This window comes from Amblyomma americanum, chromosome 6 (assembly GCF_052857255.1).
Source record: "Amblyomma americanum isolate KBUSLIRL-KWMA chromosome 6, ASM5285725v1, whole genome shotgun sequence".
Taxonomy (NCBI): Eukaryota; Metazoa; Arthropoda; class Arachnida; order Ixodida; family Ixodidae; genus Amblyomma; species Amblyomma americanum.
This window is the reverse complement of record NC_135502.1, coordinates 41,999,450-42,026,376: the sequence shown is the minus strand read 5'-3', so window position 1 is coordinate 42,026,376 and position 26,927 is coordinate 41,999,450. Positions and strand designations below refer to the sequence as shown.

Sequence of the window (26,927 nt, the reverse complement as noted above, 5' to 3'; positions counted from 1 at the left end):
CTGGTGCTCGGCTTATCTGTGGTGAGATGCTTGGGAAATGGGTCTTTGATCCCACCTTGAATAGAAGAAAATACCTTCGTGTCATCATGGCGCTCTTTTGCCACAGATGCTCTTGTGTCAAAAAAATCCATCATCATCATCGAATCAAATAGGAATTGTTCAAAATTATGCGAACCGAATCGAATACAATCACATGTTTTAGAATAGGTTCCGGATAATCAGCACGAATTCGGACAGCGCACGCCGCAGTTCTTTAGGACAAATTTTTCATAAGACAGGGCCCTGTGCGGCACCCGGCAGCAAGGTGCCGATAGGTTTGCGCTGGAAGGAGCGTTCGGCACAACGACGCTGTCTATTCGTGTGGCGGCGTTGATATTGCTCATACATACAGCTTTAATGATTGGGTGGCGCCACAAGGTTCAGCCAGGTTTAGCAAGCTCTGCCTTCACGCCGATACCGTACCCCAATCTGCACTAAAACTCCTTTGGACGTCCTGAGGACGTTCAGGATGTCCGCAGGACGTCCTACGAAGGTTAACTGCCCACTGAAGTAGGACATAGCCCAAACTTTCGTCCTTTTCATCAGCTTAGATTCGGAGCTAGTTTTCTCGCGGTGGTCTTTAGAAACAAGATGTAATTTTTCTGCGCGTCAGATGTGATGGTCATTAAGTTAATATACTGACTTAGTGCAGAGCATCCTCAAGTGTAGAACAATGATGCCTATTTGGATAGCTACCAGGTATAACTCCATGAATTATAACCGTTGTCGCACTCGCTTCACTGTTTCGCATGAATTTTCTCTTTGTACGAATATCCGCACAAGTAGAGAATTATCAACAGAAATTCGATTCGTATCTGATTCGGTTCTTTCACAATTTGATTAGTATTCGAATCGGTTTTTAACTACATTATTCCTATTCCGTTTGGTTGCAAAGCTAGGCTTTTTGTACTCGATTCCGCAAAGAAAGAATATTCTGTTTGCACATATGTAGTAGTTGTCTAGTCATCATCATCATCATCATCATCATCATCATCATCATCATCATCATCATCAGCCTTACTACACCCACTGCAGGGCAAAGGCCTCTCCCATGTCTCTCCAATTAACCCTATCCTTTGTCAGCTGCATCCACCCTTTGCCTGCAAACTTCTTAATCTCATCCGCCCACCTAACCTTCTGCCGCCCCCTGCTACGCTTACTTTCTCTTGGAACCCACTCCGTTACCCTTAAAGACCAGCGGTTATCCTGCCTTCGCATTACATGCCCTGCCCAAGCCCATTTCTTTCTCTTGATTTCGACTAGGATGTCATTAACCCGTGTTTGTTCCCTCACCCACTCTGCCCGCTTCCGATCTCTTAACGTTACACCTACCATTTTTCTTTCCATGGCTCGCTGCGTTGTCCTTAACTTAAGCTGAACTCTTTTCGTTAGCCTCCACGTTTCTGCCCCGTAGGTGAGTACCGGTAAGATTATGCTGTTGTACACTTTCCTCTTGAGGGAAATTGGTAAACTGCCACTCATGATCTGCGAGAATTTGCCATATGCGCTCCACCCCATTCTTATCCTTCTAGTTATCTCCCTCTCATGATCCGGATCAGCTGTCACTACCTGCCCTAAGTAGACGTATTCCGGGACAATTTCTAGGCTCTCCCTGCCAACTGTGAACTGTTGATCCCTTGCTAGGCTGTTGAACATTACCTTGGTTTTCTGCATGTTAATTTTTCGAGTTGTCTAGTATGCAACGGCTATTACCATCATCATTCATTCACCTTTCAATGTCCCGTGAGGAACATTCCACGACGAGAGCGCGGAGGCAGACAGATGGTCACCCGTCATACACCGTCATCCGTATGCGACGGAGCGCGCAGACAGAATGACTGGCCTCTTCTACCTATTCCAGACTACGACCTGCAATGCAGCGCTGGGGCTCCCGTGAATTCAAGCGCTGAAAGAGGCCTTTTTTTTTTCAACACGGTACCACCTGACATCGCGAATATCTGCGTTTTTGATGGACTTTGGCGGGACTGCCGCCAGTTTGGCCCGGCCGCAAAGTTGAAACTTCTTATCGTGCACATGTAGTGGGCGTTGCCGCCCGGACTGCGATTACTTTGGTAGCGGCGCCGACGGAGGGCGCACACGGAATAACTGGGCTCTTCTACCTATTCCAGGTTTGTGAAATTTGCCTTTACATTCACACCCGGATATAATTGTCGTGCCGTCGCTGCTGCTGCCAAGGGCGCTGTCGTTTGGTGTTTCTGTGCTGGAGGCTTGGTTTTTGTTAAGGTGCTAACTTTTGTCTTGTGTGCACTTCAGATAGAATGGGTGAGAAGCAGACTAGAAGCATAGGCGAAATAGCCTCGGCCCTTCGCGAAGAACAGGCTAGCAGTTTAAATGAAGTCGTGAAAGTACTGTCGGAGCTTGTAATAAGCTGGATTCTTTTGCGGCAGACATACGAAAAGTTGTTCCGGTATCGTGCAGCTCGAACGCATGAATTCACGCTGATCTCGGGAAGATGCGCACCTCTCTTGATTTTCTCAATCAAGGTTTCGAGGAATTCAAGTCTGATGTCGACGTGTTTCGTCGTGAACTGGATGAAGCGAAAAATGACAGCGATCAGTGTAGCAAAGAATGTCATGAACTAAAGAAAGAACTTCCAGTGGTCAGGAGAGAGGTCGTTGAACTAAAACAGTACGGGGGGAACATGAATGTTGAAATTCAGGGTATCCCAGGCGCTCCAAAAGAGGACCTTCGGGCCATGCTCGTGATTTTCGCTCACAACACCGACCCTATACTGTTACAAAAATACCGCCCACGTTCTGCATTCATGTTGAGGAGAACATGGAAGGGAACCTGTTGCAGGTAACGCATGGTTGAAGCCACTTTCTGCGGTCCGTAATAACAAAACTGGAAAGGCTGCCACACCAACAGTCCTTATACAAAACAAGGGCAAAATTTATTTGAAAACAACGACTCTAAAAACTGTGTTCTCAGAGCGACAGTTTAACGTGTGGGGTAAGGAACGCAGTTAAGGAGGTTTCAGTCCCTGCAGCTATTTTATGCAGCGTATGCACTACATACTTATTTTTTAAAGACGAAAGCCTTTAATGGCTCGTACTGTCGTCCGTCCGTACGCAGAGGGTGCCGCACGTTTAACTCAGGAACTAAAGAAGATAGTAGAAAAAGAATGATTGCTTCAGATAGAGGACGAAAAAATGAACCAAGAAGCCATGTTTTATGACAGTAGAGTCATTAGTTAATTGATTACAGTAAAAAATGTAGAAATTGCGCCGAAATAGCGCGGACGTTGATATAGCCACGGAAACGGTGTGACGTCACATCCACCGGAGTCGTCACGGCATAGTGAAAATTGTCACAGAATGGTCGGAATAACGTCAAATTTGTGTCAAATTGGATGAAAAAATGTGTAGTTAAGCGTAATTAGTACTTAACATCCCCGAAAGATGTATAATTTGGGTATCGATATAGCCACGGGTACTGTATCGATATAGCCACCGGAAGTCGTCACAGCGTAATAAAAATTTTCACAGAATGCTCGGAAAAACGTCGGATTTGTATCAAATTAGATGGGAAAATGTGTAATTAAGCGTGATTAACACTTAAAATTTTCTAAAAATTTATATATTGTGGCTCAGTGGCTAGAGCGCTCGGCTACTGATCCAAAGTGTTCCCGGGTTCGAACCCGACCGCGGCGGCTTCGTTTTTATGGAGGCAAAATGCTAAGGCGCTCGTGTGCTGTGCGATGTCAGTGCACGTTAAAGATCCCCAGCTTGTCGAAATTATTCCAGAGCCCTCCACTACGGCACCTCTTTCTTCTTTTCTTCTTTCACTCCCTCCTTTATTCCTTCCCTTACGGCGTGGTTCAGGTGTCCGACGATATATGCGGCAGATAATGCGCCATTTCCTTTCCCCAAGAATCAATTATTATTATTATTATCAATATAGCCACGGGAACGGTTTGACGTCCCATCCACCGGAAGTCGTCACGGCATAGTGAAAATTATCACAGAATGGTCGGCTTTCGCCTCTCAACACTTCAGTTGCCAAAGTGTCTCGTAATTTTTTACTAGTGTTTCGCTAAAAACACTTACTCGGCAGTAGAAAAATAGCTGGCGACTTGGAGTGGGGCGCGATCAGTGCCTTCGGCACAATCAAAACCACTCATAAGTGATATCAGTGCAACCAATGTTTTCAATACAGGAAAGACTAGGCAAGTTTAACCTGAAACTAAGGCTGTTTAAGGTTTAGGTTAAATTATAGGTTATAGCGTACATTAAACAGCACTATCGAAATTCAAATGTAAGAACGCCGCAGTCGATCGCGATCTAACCTGTTATATGCCCGTGCATGTTTCTGAATATTAACGAAAAAGGAAAGATCAGAAGCTACTCTCTTGAGTCATGTCAATGAAATTCTTTTCAGCCGCTCTTTTTTTTGCTATCTTAAATAAAATTTATTTCAGTGAACATTTCGTTCGGCTCTAGGCATATTTTGGCATTCCACAAACTATTTGCTTAGAAAACTTTTCTGAAGAAAGAGCTAGGGCATTTCTGAGCTTGAATCCACATTTTTAGCCAAGCACTAGCCAAAGCAAGTGCGAAGTTAACACTTTCCGGCCTGTTAGGGGTGGCTGAACAATCGCAACACTGTTTTTCCTTATAGTCTCTGCAAGAAACCCCAATGGTGGACGCTGATAGCACCCTCTAAGATAGGCTAATCCGTTTAACATGTAGTTTAGATAAGACCTAGATAATTAAAAAATGTAGGCAGACAAGCACAAAAAAATACAGACCTACAGCACACGTGTGGAGTACGCCTTTCGTCGACATTTCTTTATTTCGGAAAAACAATTTTTCAATGCATGGTTCACCCTTGAATACTCATTTGTTCATTTCTTTTTACGCATTGGAGGCCGCCAGGGGCTATCGCAGGGGCGGAAACGTAAAGTTGCAATTTCGACCACAAGGTAATAAATACTGACACCAGTGACGTGATTAGTGTAAGCAGCAATTAATTATAAGCAAGGTCAAGACTATTAGCGGTTTCAGAAAATTTGTCTCAGGGCACAAACGGTCGGCAGAAAGATGGTCGATATTATTCGAGGTTAGCTGTTCAAGAGCTAGCTGTTCCTAAATGTGCTAGTACAATACCACAACCGGAGATAAATACTCATTTGAGGTGGTATAAACAGAGGTGACGGTTTGCACAGAGATTTCAGACAGTCACTGTAACGTGGGTAAGAAAGCTGAGGCCTAAAACAGCTCGTTGGGAAGAATATGAAAAGTTAGTCATGATTGTGGCATGAAACCGCTAGACTTCGTATCTTACCGAAAACTCTTAATATCATTCGTAACCTTATGTAGGTTGCATAAAATGCAGCCGAGCTCAAAATGGAAGCCGACCTCTGGGATCGGTCGGATCAGTGTTTTGTATGTTAGATGCTGCGCTGTGCCGCAAGTAAAGTGCGCTTAAAACAGGCAAGTTTGGTTAATGAATTTTTGGTTATAAGATGAACGTAAAGCAGGGCTTTGCGGAGAAAGCAGACGGGTGTGATTATGGACTTTTGGGGCGGGGAAGACTTCGCTCCGCCTGTAAACGAATATAGTGCACTAGCTTCTTCTCTGCCTCACTCCCACGACGAGATCCTTGGGATGCAGGAGGCCAAATCCTGGCGTGTATTCGAGAGGAACCTGTAGAAACAGTATATGAATTGATTAAAGCAGCTGTTACGCAATCCGCTGTACAGCAAAAGCTGAGGTAAAAACCGAATAGTAACTCAGCATGAAATGGTTATGAACGTCATTCATTCATTCATTCATTCATTCATTCATTCATTCATTCATTCATTCATTCATTCATTCATTCATTCATCTTTAAATATCCAGTTGAATAACATTGATTAACGGTACATTGAATAAAAGGGGGGGGGGGGGGGAGCAGATAGTTTGTGTACAATCGTACGCACAAAAAGTAAATGGCCACCATAACAAAAAAAATCGTGTGGGTTTAAGTAGTTAAACCCAGTAAACGTGAGAAAGCAGGTGTTCCTTCATTGGAGGGGACACTTAAAGGTGCACTAAAGAGGAATCTGAACTCGTCTTTTTACCGCAGAAGCTCTGTCTACACGTTCCGGGCATTCTTAGAAACTTGGAATTATTGTCCTGTGCGGCCGATTGCCCTAATTAAATCGTATTAAACGTCCCGGCTCCCGCTCTTTTTTTTTAACTCAACGCGGTAGGCGGGAAGAGTCAACCAACGCGTGAGCCAGTCCCGTGGCGCATAGAGTTTCTTACTATTAACTAGAGGGAAAGCTGGCGGCACTGCAACTGAACCTCCATGGGCGCGCAATGCATCATGGGGCGATGAGCTACTTGGTGCGGGACAGCAGGTTTTTTTTTCAGGAACACAGAGGGGCGTTACAGCGATGTCCCATTCCGTATCCACGGTGCGCCCCGCGTGCAGACGACTTAGGCGTAAAAGTAAACAATCAGCAAACTAAACAATCAGCAATGTAACAGTACAGACTAGTCAGGAATAACAATACTGTATATGCAATGAAAGGACGCAAGATAACGTTTGCTTTTATGATATCGCCAGGCAGTTAGCACTTGCCTGAATTTGTAAGGGTTAATCTGGAACGCAAATTGTTGTGGTTGGTTTCATTCTTCTTTGGTACAGGGAAATAAAGGTCTGTTATAGACAGCAGGGTGATGAGAGCGCTGTATGCCCGTGGACTTAAACAATACGCTGCAAGATGGTTGTACAATCCCATGAAACCCGGACAAACGCTATTAGTTTCCACGGCTGCCACCACATGCCAAGTGACGCTGAACACTGAATCTGGAAAATCTCGAACACTGGAAACACCTAAATGCAATGAGTAATAAGACTAGGCTAGAGCAAATGTTCATTGTTACAGATCAGGGTATTAGACTAGAAGGGGATGAAGCAATGAGACACATAGGAACAAGGATTACAGAAAAATTTAAAGAAAGAAATGTTGGGCATAATTTATCGAAGGAGGATAGACCGGTTGCTGCAATTGCTTCACTTGAGCAAAGAGAGTGGGAAAGGGCAGAGAAGAAGGTTCCTAGTGGCATGTCAACAGGACCAGATGGTATTCCGATTATGTTGATAAAGAAGCTAGGACCAAATTCCAAGCAAACATTAATACAGGTAGTGAATAAAATGATAGTGGATGGGAAAGTCCCTGATGAATGGCGATTAAGTAGAGTGAACATGATATAAAGGGAAAGGGATACAAAGCTGACGTAAGTAACTACCGTCCCATAACAGTGACATCTGTGGTTTACAGGGTGGTGATGCAGATTATAAAGGACAGACTGCAGGCTTGGGGGAGAAGGAGGGGGTGCTAGGGGAGCTACAAAACTGGTTCAGGAAACAAAGGAGGTTGGAGGACAATCTGTTTTCATTGACGCAGTGTATAGAGATTGCTATGGCTAGCTTTTCTGGATATCAGGGGAGCCTAAGACAACGTTATTCAAGAGTATTTGTGGGGCATACTGGGCACATTGGATGTGGAACATTAAGTAATTAATCTTTTAAAAGATATATATAAAGGTAACAGAGTGCTTATAAAAAGAAAAAAATGTATCAGGGCCTGTAGAGATATAGCGGGGGCTTAGGCAAGGATGTCTTCTGTCTCCTTTGTTGTTTATGTTGTACCTGCAAGGTTTAGAGACCAAGATAGAGAGGAGCGGACTAGGGTTCAATCTTTCTTTTTTCAAGCAAGGGGAATGGATTAAACAGTCATTACCGGGACTAATATACGCGGATGATATAGTACTAATGGCTGACAACAAGTCATGATATTTAATGATGAGGGCGGCGAGCATAGAATACAAGAGTTCACGCTATAAGTAGTGGATGAGTATAAGTATCTTGGGGTGTGGATAAATAACGGTGCTGAGTATCTGACAGAGAATGAAAAATGTGTACTGAATAAAGCTAGTAGGAATGCAGCTGTCATGAAAAATAGGGCACTGTGGAATTGCAATAGGTATGAAATGGTAAGAAGGATCTGGAAAGGGGCGATGGTTCCTAGCCTGACCTTCGGTAATGCGGTCCTGTGCATGAGACCAGATGTTCAAGCAAGGTTAGAAATCGAACAACGCGGCGTAGGGAGGCTAGCTTTGGGAGCACATGGCAATACACCAAATCAGGGGGTACAGGGTGATATGGGATGGGCGTCTTTCGAGAGCAGTGAGGCTAGCAGTAAGATAGCATTTGAGGAACGATTGAGAAAGATGGAGGAAAAGCGGTGGGCTAGGAAAGTTTTCAGATACCTGTATATAAAGAATGTTGACACGGAATGGAGAAAGCGAACTAGAAAATTTACAAGCAAATATCTGGACAGCAGTAAGGGGGCAAATCAGCAATTATCGGTTAAGAAAAAGGTTAAAGAAACAGAGAGAGCTTTGTGGAAAACGGATGCTGACGAAATCGGCACTGGGAACATACAGGATGTTTAAGCAGGAAATTGCCAAAGAAAATATCTATGATAATTGTAGGGGAAGATCTTTGTTGTTTGAGGCCAGGACGGGCGTTTTGCGGACTAAGACATATAGAGTCAGGTACTTCGAGATAGACACGTTGTCGTTGCGTGCGGAGAGGGGGAGGAAACGGCTGAACACTTGATACTTTTCTGTAAAGGGCTTCACCCTACAGTGGAAGGCAGTGGGGCTGATTTATCCAAGGCATTGGGGTTTAAAGACAGTGAAGGGAAAGTAGATTTTAAGCGGGTAGAAGTAACCAAGCGAAGGTTTTCTGATTGGCGGCTAAAATCAAGACAAGAGTAATATTTCATAAGTCATGGCTAGGTGGCTGGAGCCACCGCCTGAATTAAAGGGTTCAGCCTTATCCATCCATCCATCCATCGACGGCGGCAATTAAGAATTTTCAGTGCATCTGACTGATTTTCTGTGGCCGTCGAAAGTAATTCATGTAAGTGCAGGAAGCACTTGATCGGTCAGATTTTGCAGTGAGGAGATAGAGTCGGCTATGATAATCACCAAGTTTGCGCAGAATCTCTCGGGCCGCCCTATTTACCTGAAAATAACAGGTATAAAATATCCCGTTTGAGTTGCACAGAGTTCAGTACCGGCAGCCGGCAGATGACACTAGTTTCGGAATCTCTAAGAAAGCTGGGCATGAAGGAGAGCTTAAAAGACTGTCATGTAGGGGTGGAGGGTTAGGCTATAATTCGCATAAAAAACAACGGATTGAAGTGCCCATCTGTAGACTGCACAGGCATCGGTCGCAATCTGGCACACCTGTCTAGCAGTGCGCATCAGCTCTGCAGCACCCGAGCTTTTCTCGAGCTCATCTTCAAATGCGAAATTGGTTGTTTAGGAAATAAGCTTCTGAAATTTAGAAAGCAGCTTCCAAGTAGTCATGATGCATGAAAGACGCATGCATATAACTATGATTTACAAATGTAAGCGTTCAACACGCTGGAAAAATCTCTGGATCATCATTAGAACGACTGAAAGGTTTAGCCTCAACTTAGTAGACACGGTAGAGCGGATGAGTTCTAACATAACGAAACAACATCGTTATTGTTGTTCGCGATGAATAAATGTGAGAACAAACAGGCCTATATATTTTGGCAGATAATGGATCGGTTGTTGACTCACTGATATTGTTCTAGACATCTCACCTTGGTTTTGGGGCTTCTCACAAACTCCACTTTGTGGACGGCGTGAATTAGGCTAGTCTTCACAAGCTGAAAAGCGAATCGCATTCCTATGCAGTTTCGGGGACCAGCACCAAACGGAATGAAAGTGTACGGACGGATGGACTTGACATTCTCTGCGCTGAACCTGCGTGTAGGTAAAGAACAATGTGAATGAAGACAAACCGTCACTCAAGGCCATCAGCATCATAAGGGAAGGAACAAAACATGGAGAAAGTTTTAAACATCATTATGCAGCTAATAAAAGCAATCCGAGGTAAATCAGGGCATAAAACTGCTCCAGCTAGAAAAAATATTTCTGAGAATGGTGCTTGCGCTGGATTCATCTCGCGACATTCGGAGGAAAGATTTTGGTGCTCTCCGTGTTGCAGCTTTGCGGACTTGAACGTAACTTGTCCGCATTGAAAAATTAGCTGCGGCTCAAATACTGCTGAACCTGGTTAGAGAGCGAAATCCGTGGTGTAACGGGCAACTAGGCGCGGCTTGGCGCCTGTAACGTTGCATACGTTCCGCCCACTGGATAGGCAGCGCGCCCACCCTGCCTCCCTGGCAGCTGGCAGTTAAATGGTTGATCGGGAGAGGTTGGCCACCCAATGAACGCTGCGGCCTATTGCTGTAGTGCCGCATGTCTGCCACAAGGTTGTCAGCGCTAATTCACGCAGCCCACATCTCTCTCTCTCTCGCCACCGCCACGTATTTCAAAGCGTGATTGAGGCGTCCACTGACCCAGGGAGCCAGTTATGCGGCCTTCCTTTCCTCAAAATCATCGGAGTCTAGAACGTTGTCAATGCCAACGCCAATGAACACGATGAACGCCGACGGCCTATAGAAAATAATAATAATAATTGGTTTTTTGGGGAAAGGAAATGGCGCAGTATCTGTCTCATATATCTTTGGACACCTGAACCGCGCCGTAAGGGAAGGGATAAAGGAGGGAGTGAAAGAAGAAAGAAAGAATATGTGCCGTAGTGGAGGGCTCCGGCATAATTTCGACCACCTGGGGATCTTTAACGTTTACTGACATCGCACAGCACACGGGCGCCTTAGCGTTTTTCCTCCATAAAAACGCAGCCGCCGCGGTCGGGTTCGAACCCGGAAACTCCGGATCAGTAGTCGAGCGCCCTAACCACTGAGCCACCGCGGCGGGGCCCTATAGAAAACAGGCGAACCCTCGGTTTCGGCGGCAGCGACGGCGGCTGAGTGACGTCATAGCTGTCACGTGGTTTATGCTCGGTTCAAGGTCAAACTCGCGAACACTGCGCACACTGCGAAGAAGCTACGGAGTGGGTTAGTAAGGCTTTCGCTTTAAAAAAAAAAAAGTAAGAGTTTGAGACTGCCGTGTGTCTTAGTTTATAATCCACATCACCAACGGCAAGCAGCCTTCCTTCGAGGTGGAATATCTGCGCTTGGTGACTGCCCTGAGTTAGGCAGCGAAGGGCAGGCGCGGTGTTGTACAGAGGTCGCAGTCCACGGCCGTCCTCAGGGTATGCAAGCCTCTGCTGCGGCGGCATGCGACTTTCATCGCATATAAATGTGCTTGGAGAGCTTGGCATTTCTTTTTTCTCCCTTGCTCTTTTACGGCCCTCTTTCATCTCCCCAGTGCAGGGTAGCCAAACGGAACACCCTTCTGTTTAACCTCCCTGCCTTTCCTCCTCCCCTCTTCTCTACCATCACTGAAAAAGATCTTCGGACAGGCGCTGAGCAGGGTCTTTATAAAGCACCACTGAAATAGCAAGCTTATGTGGAGTTTGTCAGGATTATTACCTTCATGTTTATAAAAAGGGCAGCCGCTAAACACTTACCGGAAGGTTGGCGCAGAGTTGGATGAAAACAAATCAGAAAAATATTTGTTCTCGCCGAACGCTGCGCCAACCTTCAGGTAAATCTCAGGTTCTCATAAAGTGAAATTAGACTACCTAATGGAAGTGGTCATTCTTTTATAATGAAAAAAATTGCAGACTAGATGATTTATTCTCACCGATTAGCGGCAAAGTAGGCCACAGATGAATGCAGAAGACCATGTGATAGTGCTAATTGAAGCTCAAAATTTATGGTTTATGGGGGTTTAACGTCCCAAAGCGGCCCAGGCTATGAGGGATGCCGTAGTGAAGGGCTCCGGAAATTTCGACCACCTGGGTTGCTTTAACGTGCACTGACATCGTACAGTGCACGGGCCTCCAGAATTTCGCCTCTATCGAAATTCGACCACCGCGGCCGGGATCGAACCCGAAAGACGCGGGTCCCGAAAGGCTCGCAAGACTAACAGCGTGAGTCGCTTTGGGACGTTAAACCCTCATAAACCAAAAACCACAAATTTTGAGCTTCAATTAGCACTATGACATCACCTTCTGTCTTCCTGCAGTAGCATGCCAGGCCGACAACCAGGCAGACCTCTCCAGTTCAATTAAAGTTCTTCTCTTCCTCCTTCTGCCTTCATCTGTGGCCTACTTTGGCGCTAATCGGCGGGAATAAATTATCTAGTCTGCAATTTTTTAATTTTAGAAGAATGACCACTTCCATTAGGTAGTCTAATTTCACTTTATGGGAACCTGAAATTTACCTGAAGGTTGGCGCAGCGTTTGGCGAAAACAAATCTTTTTCTGACTTTCAGGCCTCGCAAGTAAACGTTCGTTTAGTTTTATTTTTTGAACATCGATATGACCTCAGCATTTTCGCGAAATCAGAAATTGGTTGCGTCTTCAGCATAAATTTTAGGGCCTATTGTTGCCTTTCGGTGAATAAATTCGTTTTATGCGCTCATTTTTAGCGCTTCAAAGCTCAGTACTTATGAGTAACCAAAGAATGCAGCAGCTCGATGCAGTGGCATACTTCGAGCAATGCACGACTATGAATGTGCACATAGGATCTAAGAAGATATCAATGGCAGCTCTATATTGGCGTTTTGATAAATCACGTTCAATCAGATTTTTATAACCATGAGAGTGGACAAGGGCAGTCTTGCCTCCGTTGTAGAATGACACTTACCTTTCAGGCTTGAAAACGTGCGGCTCAGGGAAGAACTCGGGGTCGTTGTGTATTGCTTGGATGGGTATCACAATGACGCAGTCACGAGGAACTTTTATTCCCGTCTCACCGATAACGTAATCCTGAGTCGGTGCCCTTTCAATTCTGTCAGAGAGAGTGCAAGCTTCAGAATTCAGGCTTAATGAGGTGCACGTCTGAGAAAAAAATTGTTTGTCACATCGCAGAACGCGAGAACATTGCTTTTGTGTTTTAATTACCTTTGTGCCGGCGACATCATTCGCAGGGTTTCGTTCACGACGCAGTCTAAATAGGGGAGCTTCTGAACATCGTCGTAAGACGGTGAGCCGCCCTGGAATCAGGAGAAGAAAAGGAGGAAATAAGAGGGTACTTTGTGAATTTTTTTTTGACAAATTTAATAGGCTTCAAGTTGAAGGCGGAAGCCCGTGGTGCATAGTCTCTCCGTGTACAATTAGAAAAGTTCTAGCGTTGAAGCGTATTTATTACACATTAACACGAAGTATGGGACTGCATAAAATGCCATCCTTCTCCTAATATACCTCAATGACCAATGCACAATCCTTATCCCCCTCCCCCCCCCCCCCCCTAACCACAAACAAAAAAGAAGACACGCCGTGGCTCGTTATCTGGCAGCAAAAAAAAAAAACGGCTACAGAAGAAAAAGAAAAAACTCGAGCTGGCTCCTGAAAATGCGAAGGGTATTGTACACCGAATTTAGAGAGTTTGCGTCAGCGGCGCCGAATTACTTTAAACGGCCCCTCATCGAATGATCTTCAAGCCTGTAATGTTTTGGCACGCAATTTCCAGTCAGCCTCTCGTTTGCTGTCGCTTCCGCAGTCTGTATTCCTTCCCGTCAAGCTACTGATAAATTATTTCGCTCTCAATTAAAACTTGTGTTCTGTCTGGCTGTCTGTTGTCTGTCTGTTGTTGCCAGGAAGAAAGAAAAGGAAAGTGCACAGGCCTGCCCACTGGCTCAAACCGAGCCACAATCGCTAGAAAGACAGGATAGAAAGACAGGATAGTAAAGACGCGCGGTACAAAGACCGAGGCCGATCCCGGGGGCAGTGCAATACCAGGCCAACAGGTGGCGGAAGTGAAGCAACCTTCAAACTCTCCGCCACATTTTCCGCCTATCAGTCGCTTCTTCATAACGCGCTCACACACATATAGGGGCGCAGCTAAATGTAACAAAGCTTTTGAAAAACACGGCATGTCCTAGCTCAGTGAAGACAACTGAACTCTGTTGAGAGACTCGCCTGGAATAGTCTGCAAGATTTTTGTTCTCCAAACTTTATTAAGACTAATTAGCACGGCTAAGCGCGGAATATTCTGCAGTAGCACTAGTAACGGTGGGCACTTCAGGTCCTTGCGTGCTAAAAGCATTTGGCTTAAAGGTTTTTCCATAAAGGCCTTCTACCTAAAGGTCTTTACCCGGATGGCATTTACCCTGAAGGCCTATACCTGGCAGGCATTTACCTTGAAGGCCTTCACCCAAGTGTACCCTTCATCTAGACCTTCTTCGAGGTGAAGGCCTGCCAGGTGTACTCATCTGGAGGTTGCCCATAACCCTGTGAGCCGCCTTCCCCAAAGCAGGCTTCAGGGCCCGAAATCGGAAAATGCGCCTAGCAGTGCTTCCGCACTGAGGAATAGCTATGTGCATCGCAGTTATGATACAATTCGTGAACATTTAATTTATGTAATCGATGTTGAGATTTCCTGAACCTATTTTTTCTAAGGTGATAACAGATATCTTGCCGGGATTGATAAGTATTTATGGCCCCTGCTCCGCGGCCCCTGCTGTGAAAATTATTGAAAACCTTGTATGTTTCCATAAGTGGTGTATTTTGCATGCCCGGAAAAGAGGCTTGCAAATAACGCCGCCATTTCTCTTTTTGAAAATTTAATTGGTGGGAAAAGCTGATGGAAGTGAAGTGTGATTTGAATTCGTGCTAAACGTGATTATTTAAGCACTACTCCACACCACGTAATGTCGTCACACTGACCTGAGAGATCTACGGCCAGCTCTTGCCTAATGAGATTCAGCTGTGACGCTGTATAAGGACTCGTGAAGGCAACCTTTTAAGCGTGCCAATTACGGCAGCATTTCTTACAACCGAGCTTGAAAGTTGAGATCGAAGAAGGAAGACGGAGCCAGAGGAAAGGACCGAGATCGTACAAGGAAGGGCATCTCACGTGTTTGCGGAAGCACTCGTCCACTTCGGCTCGTAGCTTGTCCTGGACGTGCGGATTGACTGCCAGCAGATATGAGGCAAACGAAGCGGTCGTGGAGGCCGTGTCCTGGCCCGCCAGGAAGAATAGTACGCATTGAGCCAGTGCCTCCTCTTCGCTCAGGTCTTCACGGGCGATGCACAAAGGCGAAATGAAGTGAGAGTGAGTTAAGGGCCATGAGTGAACTGCGCAAGTTTTCATTAGAAGCGCACATGAGGCCAAAATTCATCGCCGGTCGTAAAATTTGCCCGTTGGCAGGGGGTAAGTGATGCCACCAGATCAGGCGTTACGTCACTGATCCGGATGTGCCGTTACTTCTGGTAAGGGCATCAAGAGCTGCTAACGCTATCCTATTTCCGATACATTATGGGGTTAGGTGTCCCTGTGAATTTTTGTTTCGCTCTGTGGTCCGAGGTGAGCACATGCAAACGTTAATAAGAACAGAGTTATGCACTGTGGAAAACAAAACTAGGCGCAAGTCTTTAATTTAATTTAATTTAATTGTGAACTTAGATGATTTTATATTAGGCTCTCCGTTGTAAGTCCCTGCAAGCGCCGGATTGAGTGACTGCCCGTTGTTGATAAGTAAGAAGCGCGTGTACAGTACGTGCCGAAAAATAAAACAAAACTAACGCAATTGTCCTTTTGTTTTAGATCTAGACACATCACTGAAAGCGAAACTTCTATCTCGGCACGTCTTACGAAATACTACCTCAACAAAACAGCGCTTTGTTGCTACGTGCACATATACTGCCACATCAGTGAATCGTATGCAGGAATTTACAAGAGTTGTATAATTAAGACCCTCATCACATGATCGACAATGCAAATAAATAAACGCAGGTGCACTCACTTTTGATATCTTTCTGCTTGACTGGCGCACTTTCACCTTCAGGGCTAAAAACTGATTGCTCCTCATTTGCCGCTTCTTTTGATGCTTCTTTGGCATTCATCATCATTTGAAGAAAGTCCTCGTGCCGCTGGGGGTTGGGAAAGAGTATAAGACAACAGCACAAACAACTGCAGAAGCACCGCCCTCTTTATGTTTCCGGGACTGGCGCTACCGTCACATAAAAATGGTGATGATCTTGCACATCTACAAATGCCTTTGCACTACAGCTCTGGGCCCGTCGTCTGACTGCAGCAGTCTACTAACGACCGCACAGAAATTAAGTTACGAGCAATTACAATACGCTGCGATCAATTTTCCACAATAAGCATTCCGTTCTGTTAGGTGCAGTTACCGGTTGAAGAAAATATACTTACAGTATTGTTTTCTGTGCGTTTCTTTATGATATCCACTGTTGCATCTCTATAGAAATTGAATGCGTTTTCGTTGAAGATGGATTTGCGGAAGGCTTCGCTTAGCTTCTGAATGAATGCTGCAAGAAAGAGCATAAAATAATGGAGTTTTTCAGCATGATCACTGATCAATGAATGATGCTGCTGCGGCAGTTACGGTTTGCATTTTCCAGGCAATGAAATACTTTTATCCAAAGCGAAATTAAATTTGTGAATTCCTCAAAGTAAATCGTTGTGCACTGCGATTAAAGACGAAGTAAGTAAAATATTGCACCCCGTAAGATTTCATTGTCTTCTGTTATATGATCATCGTCATTGCAGTGTCTGCTTTTGCATTTCTCAAAAAATTGACAGACATTCGGATGGTGTGATGTGATGAGAAAATGAAAATTGGTTTTGGGAGAAAAGAAATGACGCAGTATCTGTCTCACATATCGGCAGACACCTGAACCGTGCCGTAAGGGAAGGTATAAAGGAGAAACTGAAAGAAGAAAGGAAGGAAGAGGTGCCGTAGTGGAGGGCTCCGGTATAATTTCGACCACCTGGGGATCTTTAACGTGCACTGACATCGAACAACACACGGGCGTCTTTGCGTTATGAATAATAATTGGTTTTGGGGGAAAGGAAGTGGCGCAGTATCTGTGTCATATATCGTTGGACACCTGAACCGCGCCGTAAGGGAAGGGATAAGGGAAGGAGCGAAAGAAGAAAGGAAGAAGGAGGTGCCGTAGTGGAGGGCTCCGGAATAATTTCGACCACCTGGGGATCTTTAACGTGCACTGACATCCGCACAGGCGCCATAGCGTTTTTCATCCATAAAAAACGCAGCAGAACGCGCTTTGAGGATGATGCTTTTCTATTTGATGCTTTTTGTAGTGATAGCTGCGTTACCCTAGCATTTCAAGCCTTCAGCGTGGCCACCCCGTGGCCCGTGGCCATCGTGGCGGCGCCGTGGCTGGTCACGTGGTGCGGAGCAGCTGCCGGCTGCGCGGTGCGGCCGGCGAAACCGAGTGGGGGGGGGGAGTGGAGAGGGGGAGGGAGAGAGTGAATCCACGTCCAGGGACGAAGATGAAGAAGGAACGCCCAGCGAAACGGAGCGGCGAAAGACTGACTTTGCAATTCGACTGAGCGAGTTCCACTCGGCCAGCTGTATCTATCCCATCACTCCAGGTTCAACCATAGCTAAACCACAGCCATTTTTTTTTGTTCTGTCGCATTCCACTGTCTGAAAGTTTCAGCACTTAACTTCGCTTTACTTCAGCTGGCTTGATGGAAAGCTAATGATTATATTATCTCCTACATTTGTTGTATCATACGCTCTCTTCTTTCACTCCCTTCCTTATCCCTTCCCTTACGGCGCGGTTCAGGTGTCCAACGATATATGAGACAAATACTGCGCCATTTCCTTTCCCCAAAAACCAATTATTATTATTATTATTATTATTATTATTATTATTATTATTTCGCCTTACTAGGCGCGCTACGTTGGATCGGCCGATGAAGCGCACGGGTTGACATGATCCTTACTCACTACTCGCCGCTTGCTTGAGGGCGTCGCTGCGCCCTCCTTTCCGCAACCCCAATGCATATTTTCTCTCTCGCCTCTCATTAGGGGCGGTTCTCGCGCTCGGCTTGCTCGCGCTCGAAGCACCCGAGTTCGAACCCGGCAGCGATGACCGCGTTTTGATGGAATCGAAACGCAAAATAAAATTGCAGAAAACGCTTAATCTCCGCCTTAAAGCTATGACGCAATAGCGTAATGGGTTAATTCCCACGTATGCAGAAGGTCATTCTCTACTTCACGTTAATAGATCGGAGTCCTCATACCCCTCCTTGCAAAGCAGCGGTTAAGCGATGCGCCATTGCCCTGCAATGACAGGTGCTCCCAGCTGTGCTCCCAGCACCGTAAGGGAAGGAAGGAAGGTGGATGTGAAAGAGGAAGAGAGACAGAGATGCCGCGGGGGAGGACTCAAGAATAATTTCGACCACCTGGGGGATTGTTAGCGGGCACTGACATCACACAGCCCCACGGGCACCATTGCATTTCTCCTCCATGGAAACGCAGCCGCCATGGTCGGGTTCGAACCCGAGTACTCTGGCTGAGTAGCCAAGCGCCGTAGCGAAACGCAAAAGGCACCCGTGTGCTGTGCCATGTCAGTGCACATTAAAGATCTTCAGGTGGTCGAAATTATTCCGGAGCCCTCCCCAATGGCACCTCTTTAGCTCTTCTTTCACTCCCTCCTTCATCCCTTCCCAGACGGCGCTGTTGAAGTGTCCATCGTGAAATGAGTCTCTGCACAGTTCCTTTTCTCAAAACTAATTTTCATTTTTTTTCTCGCTCGTGCTCAGCTCGTGCCGGCGCCGGAAACTTCACCAAGGGGCCACGCAGACACACACGCCGGCATGTTTGCCTAATGGCACAGATTCTATTGACGCAGTAAAAGTTGGCGTCTATCGTCAGAAAGAGAAGCTTACGCATGGCGCAGTGTGCGATATATGAGACAGATACTGCGCCATTTCCTTTCCCGAAAAACCAACTATTATTATTATTACACAGTCCAGAATCACCACCCGCCAACCACCTCCGAACCTCCCATCCAACTCTGCCGTCTAGAAACGCCACCCGCACCAACCAATCTATCTCCACCCTTCACAAGACCAGCACCCACTTGAAGTCAACGCATCAGCGGACCGAAAAAGCGACGGCGAAATGCAATTGGAAGACGCAGTGCGAAAACCAGCTGCCTTCCAGAAGCACCACACACCAGCTGACTCCCCACCCCATGGGGCTACCTACCCATCTACCGCCACCCTAGAACCACCCTATCTCCATAGTCGCTGCATCTCATCGTCCTGTAATTTTTTCAGTCTTTAAATTTCTGCGAAATTCAAAAGAAAGCTTATAAGACGTGCACAATGGTCACGCGAAGTCTCCTGAGTGCATGCTGTTGCACATAGCTGCCTCAGAATAAGTGTATATTAGAGGAAAGTATACAAAAAATCTCCCATTCAGACCAATCGGACAGCATGAAGTAAGGACAAGAGGTGTAAGGACATTTATGTAGAGGAAAAAAGTGCAGAAAAGAACCGGACAAAAAAAGTTTTTTCCTCAATTTTTGAAGCTTTCTTTTTTTCATGGTCTTACATTTCTAGCTGCTGATATTTCATCGGTAGGTTTACTGCGTAGGTGTCATGAATGATGGTCTTGGTCGCAGACGCATTTTATCGCGAGTTAAAAGAAAGCCTGTTAAGCCACTACCTGCGCTTGTGTGCTACTCGGCAAGGGAAATGCCGAGTAGCACTAAAGTCTTTCTCACCTTTGAGTACAACTGACGGCGTCACATAGGCAAAGAAGGCGTTCCTCGCGCTGCTAACAAACGCTCCTTCCTCCGGAGACTTTGGAGACAGCTTGGCTCCAAAGGAGCAGCTTGCGACGGCGTCCAAGGTAAAGAGGCCGTAGAATCTTCGAAGAAAAGCAATAACAAAACCGTAGCTGAAACATTCGCAGCATAATAATAATAATTGGTTTTTGAAGAATGGAAATGGCGCGGTATCTGTCTCATATCTCGTTGGACACCTGAACCACGCCGTAAGGGAAGGGATAAGGGAGGGAGTGAAAGAATAAAGGAAGAGAGAGGTGCCGTAGTGGAGGGCTCCGGATTAATTTCGACCACCTGGGGATCTTTAACGTGCACTGACATCGCACAGCACACGGGCGCCTTATCGTTTTTCCTGCATAAAAACGCAGCCGCCACGGCCGGGTTCGAACCCGGGAACTTCGGATCAGTAGTCGAGCGCCCTAACCACTGAGCCACCGCGGCGGGCCAAAGGATGCAGATCAATAATTATGACCTGTGCGCCTGTCCTTGTATTTTTAAAGAACTTTGTCTTTAAATTTTCCTATATTCTCCACTTTCTCTCGCAAGGCACATATGAAGCATATGCCCTTGACGGTATAGTTAATGCGTGCGCGCAGGCTGTATCTCGACGCGCCTCCAGTTCATTCTCTAAGCTTTCGGTAAACACTAGCTGCCCTATTAATTTCCAGTGGATTTGAAGTTGCGTGCTTCGTCGGTATGAAACTACAAACATGCGGACCTTTGCTAACAGTGAGTGCGGTCGTTCTCTTGTGTTTCAATAATAAAAGCACAACAGTACAAGCCGAAATCTAAGCGCACAACCTGATGTGACTTCAAGACGGTCAATTCAGGCATAACATACTTGGTTTGAAGTGTCCCTAGTGAAGTTTATATGCACAAGAAGGCTCAACAAGATGCACGAGTTGAAGAAGAAAAAGAAAAAGAAAAAGACAAAGACAAAGACAAAGACAAAGACAAAGACAAAGACAAAGACAAAGACAAAGAAAAAGAAAAAGAAAAAGAAAAAGAAAAAGAAAAAGAAAAAGAAAAAGAAAAAGAAAAAGAAAAAGAAAAAGAAAAAGAAAAAGAAAGAGAAAGAGAAAGAGAAAGAGAAAGAGAAAGAGAAAGAGAAAGAGAAAGAGAAAGAGAAAGAGAAAGAGAAAGAGAAAGAGAAAGAGAAAGAGAAAAAGAAAAAGAATTTTTTATTGGAGAGTAAGAGACCATGACATCAGGAAAGGTTTATCGGCCCTGGCCGACCGAAAAAAAATAAAACTGCGATAATCTCTGAACTGATTACGACTTTGAGTACGGGCCGTCAGATTTACCACATAGATCTACACAACTCTGGCATAATCAGACAAGATACTACTCAAGTGGCGACACTATACCAAAAGTAAAAATCGCTGCCCGACTGGAGCTCCTACTAACATATTAAGGCGAAAGCCTTTAATACTTCATACACGCGGTGTCCGTCCGTCCGTCCGTCCGTGACACTCTTCAACACGATATGAAAAAACAAATTGTGAACGATGGGCTTCAAACCACCATCCTTCTGTTCCGCAGCTGAGCGTGCTAACGACTACGCTACTTCCTGCCAATGCACGTGTAGTTCTCCTTGTCTAGGACGCTGGGGAGTGTTTGCAGGAAGTCGTCGAATCAGATGGATGCCTTCCAAACGCCCTGCAGTGTCTCCAGCATTTAAGATTCACAAACAATTGTGTACTTAATTGACATCTTAACCACACATCAGTGACACAAACAGCAACACCGCGCTAAAGGCTTTCGCCTCACCGCGCTTTAGGTCAACAAAGTGCCCCCTGATTTTTTTGTGACTGATTATAATTTCAGCTTAGCGCCTCAGCTGTTTTTCAAAATTGAAAGTGTTTTTTTTACCCCTTCATGTCGATGTCTTCTGTCATATTGGCGGCTTCTTGTAAGCGCTGAGTGGTGAGTGCAGCGCACCTGTCTACGATCGCTTGCATCTGTCAGGAGAACAGAACAGAGAGAGCGAACTTTTTGGCGAAGTTTTGCACTGATCATCATTTCGGTGATGCAGCCACACAGGGCAGCGTAAAATGCCGCAGACGTCATCAAAGGCATTCATTTATCTTCTAGTCCATACATCAGAGGTGTGCAGCGTACCTTTCGCAGTTTCCCCGTTGTAAACGCTGGCGACGTCGCAGTGCGGAGCTTCTTCCACTGTTCTGGTTCAGTGTTGATCATTAGGTTATCTAAGATAGGGTCGTCGAACTTCGAATTCTGCAAGGAAACGAAATCAAGAATGGTAGCTCATTATTATGCACACTGTTTATGGAAGCGCTAGAAGGAACCACACCCAGATTCTCTGACTTGACGCTCAAATCATTTGCAGCGGTTTCACGCTTTCTATTGTCGTTAATTTAAAAGAATTACGCAACAGAAGGGACAGAAAATACGTGACGCATTTTTAAAGCGACGAAATTGTTGCTGACGGCGAGTGTGATGCTAAGAAGTGCGGCACGTCAGAGGAAAGGAGGACACATCACATCACATACGTTTTGAGCCCTGAAGGATAGCTAAAAATTAGTAATCAATACTGCTTTGTTAGGCAAAAGTATCTCTTACCCAGTTTGGCAAGAAACACAACACAAGCTGTCTAAGTACTCAGAGGAAAAATTTATTTTGTCCTGTATTGTGTGCCTGTGCGTGCGTGTGCGTGCGTGCGTGTGTATGCCTGCGTGCAGTTGTGCGTGCGTGCGTGTACTCCTTCTGGGTGATCCCGACTGTTTGCTGGTATCAATATGTTTGATTTACACGAACTGGCCCGCATGGTCATCATGTTAAAGTTCATAATTAAGTATTTCTCTTGGTGTCTCGCTATACGGAGATAACCTCAACTAGCGCGAATCTTTAACATATACGTCCTCTTCATCGTCTACATTGTGGCAGATATTTTAAGGATATTTTGAACTTAGCACACATATCAAACATCTTCTCGCCTAGATCGTACGCTACCACATAGTACACGATTACGTGCGTGAATTTCTATTCCAACTGCCATCTGCAGGTGCTGCACGAAACTGCCCTATTTCTGAACACAAAAAGTGGCTCGTAATCTAGGAAGTGTTGAAATCGTTATTGAGACATAGATGACAGGCGTTTTTGGAGGAGGTTTCAACCTCTAACGTTATAGGTTGTTCTCTGAGCATGGTGTTCAGGTCGTTTGATGCATGGCTTCGAAATCGTTGCGAGCACAGCCGAGACACCTCACGCATAAAGACGAAGCCAATCAACGCAAAAGTGTTAGCTTTAGAACTTTAGCCACGGGGGGAAAGGAGATATACGTAGCACAGCTCTGAGGTCCGCTACTCAATAAACAAGTTAGTAGAGGTTTTTAGCATAGCGGGGACGTGCTAGCTTAGACGTATGCCTAATTACAGAGCTCGTTCACGGACACCCCAATAAGTTCTTTCATTTATGTTGCCATAATTTTAATGTTGGCGTTTTTCGCTTCTGTCTTCTTTTCTTGCGCATCATGAACTTTTTCGCCGTCAGACGGAGTTTTGTACAAAACTAACAGAAAAAAATATAGTGACTGAGTAATGCAGTGATACGGCACAGTGAGCGTGAGTGATCTATATTGCGATTCCCAGGACCGGAGCATTCGCACACAAAAGAAATAAATCGCCCTCTTATATTTTACCGCACAGTTTCAAAGTCAAGTTTCAGCTTATGCCGACAAGCGAAGGCCGGAGTAAAGCAGGCGCTGAAAGTTACCTTTGTAATTAAGTTATTCGAGCCAGCACGCTTCATCACAAGTTGTCTCAACCTCCACGTTTGCGCAAGCCGTTGTTGAGGTACAACACGGGTCTTTTAAGTGGCCACAGAGCAATCCTGAAAGGCCGTATCGCATGGCTAAAGGGTTTTCTGCTCGATTTTCTGGCAAGGTAGGCCTTCAGGAAAAGCTTTGTGTCTCAGCTTCCTGGTGGAATGCAGAACACCTTTTTGCAGCAACTACACTTAACAAGGGCTATACTTTCGAAAGCTTGTTACTATAGTGGTTCGCAATCAAGTGCATCAACCATGCACTTCATCTCAATATGATGATTATCTTCTGGTTAAACCTTCTGTTGAGAGAGGGCGCATGCTTTGCGCCCTAGCGGCTTGTTTGAAAGGACTGTTTAACAGGAACACCATAGAAGAGAAAAGACAAAGAGAAAACGCAGAAATAGGAAAGGAAGATGGAAATGTTAAAAAAAGCAACTCATTCACCTTTCTTTGAGTCAGTGCCGCGTCTTTAACCATAATGATCTTGAGGATATCCGGGTCACCGACGTAAAGTACCGGTTTTCCATCTTCGAAGGACCTGTTTCCAAGTCAAAAGAGTTGCGAAAAAAAGACAAGCAGTCACTGTATTCCGCGCTTACGATTGACCTCGCCCATCCCATGAGCAGGTATCGCAAAGCCTATTTACCCAAAGAGGCGGCCATGCTTCTTGTAAAGCTCTTCGTCTGCAGCGTGCAGCGGCTGGAAGAAAAGAACAGATGATTGTCACGGAAGGTGGTGAGAGCGGTAAAGTGCACAAAGTCATCTCACCTTGAACAGTTGCTTCCACTGTGCGCCAAAGAAAAGAGAAAACTTCTCGTAAGGAATGTTCTGGTCTTTCCAATAGTTGCGGTATCTGGTTGCCCGGCTGCGAACGAGAAAGAAGCAAAGATTTTACTTCTAAAACACAGGTTTCAGGCACACTCCAGTTTAAGACAACTTAGTCGACACGGTGCTCCATGGAATCGCTTATCCAAGATAAGCAATACTCCAAGTAAGTGATGCATAAAAAATAAATGTAGGCATCTGTACGAAGAACGCAATTCATATCAGTAAAGATACATAGTCCTCCTTCTCTTCAAATACGATTTCCTAATAATCTCTTATTAGGTTACATGCGCTATTGTACGAAACTCCTGGCCGCACAGACCGAAATCAATAGCTACATGCAAGAGCTCCAACTCACGAGAACCTCCAGCATGGTATCCTTTATCTTTAAGGCCACAAAACCTAACGTGAACTTCTCTCTACCTTTGCTCGACAGCCTGCCTCCGTTTTCCCCTCCCTCTTGCGCACTCTTTCCGCACCCGAGCCGGCTGGTGGAGATGCATGGAAAATTAGAATTCGTATTATAGCGAGTTGCGAAAAGATAGCTATCCCTCCGATGATAACAAGAAGGCATAGCGGAATATGGTGGCGACAGCGCTGTAATGCCTTTTTCTATGTGGAAAGTTCTAACGGCCATCGTGAGCTACTCCCTCATTTATTTGAAATGCAAGTGAAACTTATGTTTCCTAACTCAAATAGATTTCGTGAATCGATTAAATTTCTCTAATCGCACTAGCAATTCCCGAATGGCAACCGAATATGAAATAAGAGCAGAATATAAAATATGAACAATGCTCTCTAGTAATTTCATTCAATCGATTCATGAAGCTGCGTAGAACTGTTCGACATTAGCCCTTAAAAAATCCCGTAACCAATATTATAATCAAATGTATTCAGATTATTTTACGAGTAACTTATCGAGAAAAGAGGCTTCCCGATGCCGGCGCAGTTTTGTACAAAGGTTGTTTTTTTTTTCGGGTAGTTCTTGCGTTCCCTAAAGCATTTTTGCGTGTGCATGTATTCGTGCGTGTGCGTGTGTGCGCGCTGATTTCTTTGCGCACAGCATGCTGGTACTGCAATGCATTTCAAGTCCGTCCCTGTAGCGCAACAATCCGTCCGTTCACACTCATTAAAGTGCAGAGAAACTGGTACCATAGTGCATGAGAAAACCAATATGGCAGTAGCCCGCCGACTTTTACAACACAGAACTCTCCCATTGGCTCATTCGGTTAAAAGTCGATAGACTTCTCCGTTCCGCACACCCAAGAAACATTAGTTTTCCTTGTACGTGTCCCTTGTGTCTCCGACTTGCAGTACAGCCTGAGTCACACTTGTGTACAGCGCTCTAGCAGTGTGCGCCACGCATTAAAATCTGAAACTAGAAAGCAGACCATTCTTTTCGGGCAAAGTCCTCGCGCCTAACTTGCTTTCAGGTCTGTGTGACTTTACTTCCACGCAAGCGGCGATGAGGTGTCGATTTTTATGCAGGGCGATGTACCGCTCGACCGCTCTGCGCAAGGGTGACACAGACTGCACACATCGGCTAACAGCTTGCGCACTATCCTTGCCTCCCAACTTGGTAATTCCCGGTGCATCACGTTTTGTGCAGCCTACATGAATGCCAAGAGTCTTCCGTTTGTGGTGGCGAAAGCATATCAGGTCCTCCCAGCTTTCCGAAAAGCGCACTTCCGGACATATTTGTGAAATGATTGCCGAAGTGGTGGCAGCCTGGAGGTGGCGTTCCGAAAGGTCTCTTACTGCAAAAGCTGATCCTACCGACAAACAGCCTAAAATATGAACGGGCGCACCGAAGCCTCAGTGGCGGTGGAGTGACTTTGAATTTTGCTGTCGACAAATTCGCATTTACCTGAGCTCGTGCTCAGAATTTTGTCGTCCTCGAACTTGCATAAATTAGTTCTAATTTATCATTTGAAGCACGCAGAAATTTTAGTTTCACAATAAGTAATCAGCACTTCGCACTTTTGTAATTCAGGGGTCAGTTACAGCGAAATTCGGAAAGGCCTTTTATCCGCCAATGTTATTAACTGGGCATTACAGGGTTTGGCGCTTTAATGTGTTACGCTGCACTTCTTTAAATGCAGATTGGAGGTGCCGTATATTGCTGGGCTACTCACCAGTACAGCACAAAGCCGATGGCGATGATCAAAAATACCCAGTCGTAGAAAACAAAGAAGCTCGGAAAAGACATGTCCGCCGGCTGGCTGCGGCTCCTGCTTCAGTCCAATTCGGGGTAGTTTGAGCAGCTGCGGCAGTTTGTCTTCTTATTGCAAGCTATCTGTGCTTATTTTTCTTGTCTCCAACTTATAGATGATTGGCTAGCGATAACAGGATGAAATTATTGTGATTACGTTGAAGCTGCCGCAAGACACAGCACTGGACTACCGGGCAGGTGCTTATCTGCCGCAGGCGTCAAGCGACGCCATGCACCCGAACAAATGCGTACTTGTGCACGAGGACTATCGTTCTTGCTCCACCGTCCGTTATCGAACCTTTTCATCCTCCTTATCAAATCTGTCGGAACGGCCTGGCAAGCATGCCGGCGAGCTGATTGCTTTTCGAGTGTTTATGGAAACAGTGGCGTAGTGAGGCTAAATGTAATCTATGAATTGCAGCAGTCGGGGCGTAAGAAGTTTTTGAGAGGAGAAAGA

The 26,927-nt window shown here is 45.5% G+C and overlaps 1 protein-coding gene across 1 annotated transcript; it reads right to left on the bottom strand.

The window, feature by feature from the left end:
* Positions 1 to 4,818: 4,818 nt before the first annotated feature.
* Positions 4,819 to 26,683, bottom strand: LOC144136688 (cytochrome P450 3A24-like). The gene is made up of 14 exons (XM_077669218.1): positions 26,394 to 26,683; positions 24,202 to 24,298; positions 24,080 to 24,132; positions 23,878 to 23,971; positions 21,769 to 21,885; positions 21,520 to 21,608; positions 19,585 to 19,730; positions 16,232 to 16,347; positions 15,819 to 15,945; positions 14,930 to 15,090; positions 12,976 to 13,067; positions 12,719 to 12,862; positions 9,698 to 9,860; positions 4,819 to 5,708 (listed from the first exon to the last, which is right to left on the bottom strand). Exons 1-14 carry the CDS (start codon positions 26,465 to 26,467, stop codon positions 5,628 to 5,630), a joined length of 1,554 nt encoding a protein of 517 aa, XP_077525344.1. The 5' UTR covers positions 26,468 to 26,683; the 3' UTR covers positions 4,819 to 5,627.
* Positions 26,684 to 26,927: the final 244 nt, after the last annotated feature.

Excerpts from the sequence above, each read along its gene's own strand:
- LOC144136688 (XM_077669218.1), bottom strand. The coding sequence starts at position 26,467 with ATGTCTTTTCCGAGCTTCTTTGTTTTCTACGACTGGGTATTTTTGATC. Across the intron at positions 23,972-24,079 it reads AAGCATGGCCGCCTCTTTGG|GTCCTTCGAAGATGGAAAAC; the intron begins GTAAATAGGCTT and ends ACTTGGAAACAG. Across the intron at positions 19,731-21,519 it reads GAAGACATCGACATGAAGGG|ATTCTACGGCCTCTTTACCT; the intron begins GTAAAAAAAACA and ends TTTTCTTCGAAG.